Source organism: Condylura cristata, unplaced genomic scaffold, assembly GCF_000260355.1.
Source record: "Condylura cristata isolate star-nosed mole 26May11 unplaced genomic scaffold, ConCri1.0 scaffold00038, whole genome shotgun sequence".
Classification (NCBI taxonomy): domain Eukaryota; kingdom Metazoa; phylum Chordata; class Mammalia; order Eulipotyphla; family Talpidae; genus Condylura; species Condylura cristata.
The window spans coordinates 4,711,352-4,719,803 of record NW_004567139.1 but is presented as its reverse complement, the minus strand read 5'-3'; the positions used below and the strand labels follow the sequence as shown (position 1 = coordinate 4,719,803).

Genomic DNA, 8,452 nt, shown 5'->3' with positions numbered 1-8,452 from the left:
CCCAAATGAGTTCAACATACCGCTTCTTCTGATATGAAATCTGGTTCTCATGAGCACCTTGCATATTCGTGGGACCCACCTGCGCACAGTGGAATGCCACATTTTTCCAGATCAATCAGCAGAGCTCGTTTGGGTTCAGGGGTCATTTTTGGACAACGAGCCTGAGTTTCCTAGGCTCCCTCTAATTAGCTGGGCATCGTGGCAAGGCAGGCAGGGTCTAGGAGGATTGGTCACTGAGCCTCCAAGCGCTCCACAAAGCTGGGTGCTCTCTGGCATTCTCTCTGGTGTGTTGTCTCCTGGTCTGGCCTCTGCTGTAGTCATTCCACTTGCCCTCTTATACCTGCTGGCAGGTGTGCGCACTTGCACCTGTGCTCACACCCATGCTCCAGGGGTCCACCACCAGGCCTGCGTGCCCTCCCCTTGTCTGCGCTCCCAGCTGCATCACCACGCCCAAAGCCGCAGGTGAAGGCCACACAGGGCCATGCTGAGAATATCATGCACAGCATTACGATATAAAGTAGTTAAGTACTTCTGGAAACAACTGCGTGTTGAGGCTCTGTAGGGTGTCTGTGTAGGGGGTGTGTCCCATGTACTATGCAGGCTGAGTTCTCTCCGTTTCATACTATTCACTAAGTCTTCTGTGTTCCCGAGTCCCGTAGTGTTGTAACTCCCAAGGCAGCAGCGACTGACTCTTGGTGTCTCACACAATGGGGAGAAAGTGTGCTTATGCAATCCAAAGTGGTTGGGTAGAATAATATAGAAATCATCTGTATTCAGATGAGAATAATTTATATTCCAACTCTCCAGTGATTTCTTCTTGTTAATATTTTTTGGCTTAGGTCAATTACTGTTCTGGGCACTTGACAAATATTACCTCACTTAATCCTTGAACCGTGAGGTGGGTCCCCTTATTATCTTCACTTCACGGTTGAGAAAATTAGGGCACAGAGAAATTACATAAACTGCCCAAAGTCACATTGCAAGAAAATAATAGAAGAAAGACTCAGTCTTAAGCAGTCTTAGGCCTGTGCTCTTCATCACAGCTGAAGAAAGCAAAACAAGTAGAGTGGGAAGGAGAGAAAAGCGGGAATGTCAGCTAACTAGGTCCAGCTTGCAAAAACTGAAACAGTGAGCAGCTGTTCATCCTGGTCCTTGTCTCTCTCAGTGGCTAATTGAAGATCCTGCCCTTGAACTTGGACACAGATTTCTCCAAGCAAACCCCCAGGACTCACTGAGCCTTCTCATCCCCACAGTAACAGTGATAGCGGCTCAAGAGTCCCAGCTTCCAAGGTGACCGACAGGGGGCAGTGACCAAGCCCAGGGGCGTGTGACAACTTCACCCCAGAAAGGGGCAGGAGCCTTTTTATTACTCCACAAGTTGTTTCTATTTGGGAACGTATCCTCACACGTGTTTGTTCTTTTCTGTGCTTTTGCCCTTCACCCAGACTGTAGACTCTGCACATAATTAATGACCATTGAATGGTCTGTCCAGAAGCACCCCAGAAATTGGTGGGTGTTTAGTTCACAAAAGGTCTTGCAACCATATTGTTAAAGGGCACCCAGTGTGAACTGGGCCGCCTGTCTGTGGGGCCTCACCCACACGCTTAAAATTCAGTTATACTGCAGGTGCACACAAAAGGATCAATAATAGGTTTATTTTTAAAAGGGGAAAGGAAAAGAAAAGGAAACAAGAACTAGAATATCTTACCGGCTTGGCTGGTTTGGAGCTCTGGTAACAAACTAAACGAAAGCCCTGAGTCACGCGGCCCCAAGAGCCACTTCCCAAGCGAGAGAGGGAAAGAGAACCGTAGAAAATGGTGCCCTATTTATCCCCCAAATCACAGAATGCCTGCTTAGTTCCGCCCTTGGGTCCTCGCAGTTCTCTCCCTGGTACTGCTGGGAGTTGTAGTTTCCAATCACAGGAGTAGGGGGTAGAGTCCAGAAAGCTGGAGTAGGGGCTGAGTGCACAAGACTCTGCGGAGTTCCTTCAGGATGTCCTTGTCCTTAACAATATCTTTTTGCATTTGGTGGCTGCTGAGTAGCTGCTCAGTGTCCCTGGCTGGCCTTGGTGGTCAGCGGCCTCCTCTGCCCACTTTCCCTCGTGGCCTTCTGTGTCTTTCTGGGCAGCCAGCTCAGCATCTCTAAGTCAGACTTTTCCTCCTGTACAAAATGGGCTTGAACTACTGAGCTGAGGACCCTTGGGTGTCCTGAAAGTCATGGGCTCGTGGCAGGAGCTCACGCCGTCCTTCAGCCGGCCCTGTGGCAAGCCTCCTTCTGCAGCAAACTGTTATCAGATAGAATCAACAGGCAGCTCAATAAATAATTGATTTGCAACATGTGCTTCTAATTCACACAAAGAGCTTCTAACCACAGTGTGCAGTGCATGTGGCTGAAGTATTTTATGTGGGAAATGGAAGGTTTCTGATAACGTTCCTTTAAGACGTTTAACCAGGGACGAAACCTTGCGGGGTTCTGTCTGCCTTAAGTTCAAGTTACTTAGTCAGTGATTAAGGAGGTTTTACAGGCTCTGTGGTAAAAGAGCATAGAGAAAAAGCATTCCTTGGCTCTGTCCTGTAGTAAGACTTTCTGTTTGGGTTTTCACCCAACAGCCTTGCTGACATATTTCAGATGATTAACCTGCATCTCCGCAGCCTCCCGGGGCGCCAAAGATTTGCATGGTTGCCGGGATCAGTGAAGGCCCAGCTTAGGCTGCTGCTTTGCTTAGAGGAAACTCAACCTCAGTCCAGACAACTTGTCTTGGGGTGACAGATTCTAGTTACCTTTCCTTCATCTCTGCAGCACTTCTAGAGTGAGACAATGAACACAAACAACACACGGCAGTAGGACATTTAAGTGTATTTTTTCTCTGCAAGGTAATCAAACAAGTCTAAGTCAGTTGACCTGGGACACACTCAGCTGTGTTGATTTAAGTCTCCCAACTTTGCACAGAACACCCCGAACAACAGGCTAGGCACTCCCTGGGAGAGCAACACAGGTGTCTGGACAGAGAGAGAGGCTGATGCCAGCCAAGTCTCAGGACACCTCCCCACCGTCCCGGGAGGATTGTGTTTTGCTTTAGTGAGGTAAGAACAGTGACAGAACCTTTCCATCAGAGGACAAAAGTTTTTTCTTCCTGAGGGAAAAGGTTCAGAACATCACAGACCAAAGAGGGTTTTCCAGAGACCCGGGCTCGTTGCCTCAGGAAAATGCCCGGTAGGAAGCCTTGTGTATTCTCTGCCCAGTCACTCTGGACAGTCTCAGGCACCACCTTTTGTTTTCAAAGGCCTCATATCGAGGAGAGAGTGGAAGCTACGTGCTTCCGTGCTGTGTATTAGGTCACTTTGTGTGTCTGTGTTAACCCTGCTTGCAATGTGCATGTGGTGCTGGCTTAGTTCTCGATGTCTCCCTCAAATATGAGAGAGAGAGACAAAGAACTCACACAAATTGAGAATTGAGGCAGGAATGCCAAGGATATCCACAGGAAAATCTTACCTTTGACAAACAGGCAGAGCAGGAAGCAGAACAGGCAGATGTAATAAAACACGCTGCTGAGGGAAAGGCGGGTCAGGAGAGGTCAGCTGCTCCCTGTGGGTCACCTCCTGCCCGGGGATCGAACTTGTGCTGCAGTGGCTGCAATAGCTTCACAGTGCTGTGCTTTAACCTGCTGCACCACCAGGGAATGCCCGGAAACGTCTTTCTTTTGTGTTTTTTGATTTTTTAAATAACAACAGTAGGTCCTTAACTGCCCAGAAATATGTGTTTTCCACAGACGCCAATGTCACATTCAAGTAGTTTGGACTGAAATCGTACCTCAGCCTTCCTCTTCCTCACCAGCCTTGATGCCCAATCATTCCCTTTACATCTGTCCCTCCCCGTGTCGGTGAGAAATCATGTTGGTTTTTGCTCAGGTAGCAGCCTGGAGATAAGCCCTCTCCTTCTTTCTACCTTTCCTTGCAAGGGGTGTTCTGAATTCTTTCTTCCACAATGCTGGCAAGAGCTCTGACCATGAAGGCTCAGACCTAGGTGAGCAAGAGAAAAGGGCAGCTGCAGGCTAAGCCAGCCCAGGGGCCACATACAGATCTCTGCCCGGCCCCCAAATCTGGCCCCAACCCTGGGTCTGACCCCCAACCCCAGGTCCTGGAGGCGAGAGAATGAGAAACACAATTCTCAAATTTTTTTTTTTTTAACCTGGACACATGTCCCAATTGGAAATTTGTTAAGAAGAAGCAAAGAAAGAGATATCTGATGACATGGAGATGACAAGCATCCTGTTTCGCGGTGGGATTAAGTGTATCTCTGCAAAGCATTTGTTTTCCATCTAATTAACTGCACTGTACAATTTCATCTATAGGGAGAAACACTGATGTTTTACAAAAAAAAAAAAAAATCACATTAGACCTACTTCACATCATGAACAGAAAACAAGAAAAGCTGTTTTGCACAGAACAATGCTTCCAGAGACGTTCCATTCTTCCATTCTTCATTTGGATGGAGCGGTTCTACAAGCTGTTAAAAGCCTCTAGACATGGCTGTGCTTGAATTCATTTCTGCCTGTGCTTGAATTCTCTGAGGCAGCGATCTCGTTATCACCGGACCTGAGGTCGCTGGCATCCTCAAACAGCTTGCAGGACCCAGAATGTGAAGACACACACACACACACACACACACTCTCTCTCTCTCTCTCTCTCTCTCTCTCTCTCTTTTCCCGTCCCTTTAAGATCTTTATTATTAAGTGACTCATGAGTGTGTCAAGCCTTGTAAACCTGAATGGGAACTCTGAGGTGCATCTGACTGGGAATGCCGATTTTTACATGCTAATTTGGTAGGAGGCTTGGACAGTGATGGTAGGTAGCACTACAGGATGTATTTACTGGACTTCGATGCTTCCGGCAAGATGAGAATAAACAGAGTGCAGGAAGCAAAGTGAAGGAAAATGAAAATAGGGGTGTGGGACAGAAGCTAAAAGGGGGTGCATTCTTGTTGTGGTGGTTTCCTACCTGCTATATTGTAGTACTCTGGATTGGTCGTAGGGGCTCTGAGCCCCAAATCACAGCACGTACAATTTTAAAAATGGATTTTGCATCTCTAAAGCAAAATGGTGAAAATGCATTATTTTGATCTGAAATTTTAGGACAATTTTGCAACTTGCATGATCTGAATAAATATCCATAAAAGAGGAAAAAATTTATCTGTCTGCCTTTAAAAGGTAACTTTACTGCTCACAGGCAAAAGAAAAAAGGAAAGCAAACAGGATGAAAGGAAGGATAAAAGAAGGCAGAAAATCACACCTATAGATCTTATTTTTATTGGTAACTTCTGGATTATGTAATACAATTCAATTTACTGGTGTGTTTTAATTTAAATGGCGCGCGAGAGAGAGGAGGGGGAGATTTCACAGAAAAAGTAAAAATTATTTGTGTGTGTAAATAACAAATAAAACCCCATTATGGCATATAGTTATTGTGAGCTCAGCACAATATAAAAATAAAACAGGTAATGCTAAATGTACCTCATAAGTCTTCAATTTATAAAGTTTAAAGTAAGTCTCCATTCATAGGTGACTGGATTTGTGTTCAAAGTAATCACGATCAACATCTTCGAACAAGGAAAGAGTACACAAATTTGTCATATTCTAAAGTTGAAGCAATTCTATTCCAGTCAGCTTATCTACATCATAATGTGCACAAAATCAGTTTAATTATATTTCATAAAATCTTCCATTTCAAGATTTTTCCAAGTTCAATGGAAAAAATTCTTAAAATTCGCAATAGAAGCCATTTGTTTGGTAGTCACCAAGATAGGAACTATACATAACTTCTGGGTACAAATAAATACTTTCCCCTTCGCCTTCTTGTCCTGGGTTCCATCCCTTCAGTAACCTGCCAAAGTTGTATTCTTTCAAACAGACGACTACATTTTCCCTCTCAGGATCTGCCATCCACGTCCTCACCCATGTCTAAGATCCTGTTTCTTTACCTGTCCTTGGAGAAGGTAGGATTGGTCACAAGAAGCCTCCCGGCCAAAGGACCTTGGTCCCTTATACCTGTTCTTCTGTAGAAAGCCATTTTTTTGGTTGTTGTTATTGTTTTAGTTAACAGCCAAGTTTAAGAAAGAAACAAAGCAAGTCTGAATAATAATGTCTCCTGCTTCGTGGGTTAGAGAAAAATAGCTTCTAGCACTTGTTGATCATTAGCTGGGAAAGTGGCAGTCAGAGGCTGAACTTGTGATATTGGTGGCACCGGTGACCTGGGCTATTTCTGGCCATTTCTGGTGACTACCTACGCTTATTGACCCTAGGACATGGTGCTGGGTGGTAAAGTTGATCCTGGAGCTCAGCATCTCAATATTACAAGCTAGTGAGAACAATCTTACATATCTTGGCTAGATGATACAGGTATTTATAGGAAACCACTCAGGTTTACTATGCATGACTGCCTGTGTTTCTATATTTACTCATTCCATCGATCTACCTTTATTCCCCAATGCATCGCCATTGAAAATACAAGTCTATGAGATAAGAAAGGGAGATAACAAGTCAATCAATGAATGAATTGTTAACAAATTGCATTGTAATACCATGGCTAATATAACTTGCTAGCCCCCCCCCAAAAAAAAACCTACCTTTTTTAATAATTAGAAATTGTGTCATCTTTAGATTATTCCCTCAAGTTTAACCCCTTCTACTCATCCCATCACCATCAAACATAGATATAGCACTCTTTAAAAGCCCTGTTTATAACTATCTACCTTGAAGTGACTGGCTAGTGAGTAAAATCATTGAAGGGACCCTGGTGACATGTAGGACTACATTTGGGATTCTACAGAGATTCGATTTAAAGTCAGGAGAGCTTTCTGATAAGGCGGTTCCTTACACTCATCCTTGGCAGAGGTGCTGGTCTCCTCCGGGTTTTCACAGCTGCTGACAATGGCCACAGCACTAAATGACCTTCTTCTGACCTTGGTGTCAGAGGTCCCCGCTCCTCGGACTGCGGGGGCTTTCTCCATGTTGTTGTGCAGCTGTTGGTCTTTCCAGTCCAGCTGTTTGGCGCTGCAAAAGGGAGCGTACACTTCCACACTGCCCTCGAACTGCAAGCAGTTGACTTTGTAGTATTTTCTCTTAACTTCCAAGACGTCATTAAACCTATGGCCCCAGAGAATTTCTCGGGGAACATAAGAACTCCTGGATTGGTGGGAGGTTCCCGTGGAATCCCCGGTATAGATGAATGTCACCAAGATCTCAAAGTTGTCTTTGGCCACTGCTTTTCGGTCAAGGGCATACAGAGGGCTGTCGTGGTCAATCTCATGAACAATTGTGACTGGTGTGACAAGGATGATCTGGTCATTAACTAGCTTGAGGTCTTTGAAGGCCATGGTCATCCGCCCTTCGCTGTCCTCCGTGTAGCGGAGCAGCTGGGCTCGCACGGTGCCCTCCACCACGTGATTTGGCCGGAAATCACCAATGCGCCACATGAGGCAAAGCTTCCCGTCTCTCATGCCTATGAGCGCAAAGTAGCTGAACCGGATGGTCTGGGCTCTCTTCCGAGCGGTTGCCATTTTGGCCAAGGCGGCACCGATGATGAAGGTATTGATGATGCAGCTCAGGATGGACTGCAGGATGACCGTGAGCACCGCCACGGAGCATTCCTCGGTGACGCAGCGGTAACCGTACCCTATGGTGGTCTGGGTCTCCAGGGAGAATAAGAACGCCCCCGTGAAGGAGTGGACGTTGTCAACACAAGGCGTGATGTCTGGATCATTGAGCAGATCTCCGTGATGAAAGGCGATGAGCCAGAAGACAGAGCCAAAGATGAGCCAGGAGAGGATGTAAGATAGAGAGAATATCACAAACATGTGGCGCCACTTGGTGTCCACCAGTGTCGTGAAAATGTCGACTACGTAACTCCCCCATTCTCCAAAAATGTGCTTAAAGTAGACGTTGCAACTGCCATCTTTGTGAAGCAGGCGTCTTCGAGCTCTTCTCTTCTCTGCAACAATGTGCTCTGGGGGGTAGCCTGCATACTTGGGGTCCATGTTCACAATCGGATAGTTGCTGCTGTAGTAGCTCATTTTCTCTTGTGCCCTTGAGACATTGAGGTGATGCTGGTGATGGTAATAGTTCTAGGTGGGTTGTAACTTGTTGGTTCAGATTTTCAGTTACAGCCTAAAAAATAGAAGAAGAAGAAGAAGAAGAAGAAGAAGAAGAAAAAGAAGAAGAAGAAGAAGAAGAAGCACACTTATGCTTTAGCTTTTAATTTCCATCTTTCTAGCAATTTGCCAAATTTGAAGCAATTTCATGCCATCTGAAGTAACTAAGATTTCATTTGAATGATAGAGACATTCAGTATTGATTACTCATTTCAGTTTCGAATCCATCTCAGCCATTACAGGAACAAAATATGCAATTAGAAGAAATAACATTTTTATCTATGTGTACAGCTTGAGTAAACACTGT

General features: G+C 45.4%; 1 protein-coding gene across 1 annotated transcript; it reads right to left on the bottom strand.

Annotated features, from left to right (window-relative positions):
- Positions 1-6,735: 6,735 nt before the first annotated feature.
- On the bottom strand, positions 6,736-8,073 carry KCNJ16 (potassium channel, inwardly rectifying subfamily J, member 16). The gene has a single exon (XM_004693463.2). It carries the CDS (start codon positions 8,065-8,067, stop codon positions 6,805-6,807), a length of 1,263 nt encoding a protein of 420 aa, XP_004693520.1. The 5' UTR covers positions 8,068-8,073; the 3' UTR covers positions 6,736-6,804.
- Positions 8,074-8,452: the final 379 nt, after the last annotated feature.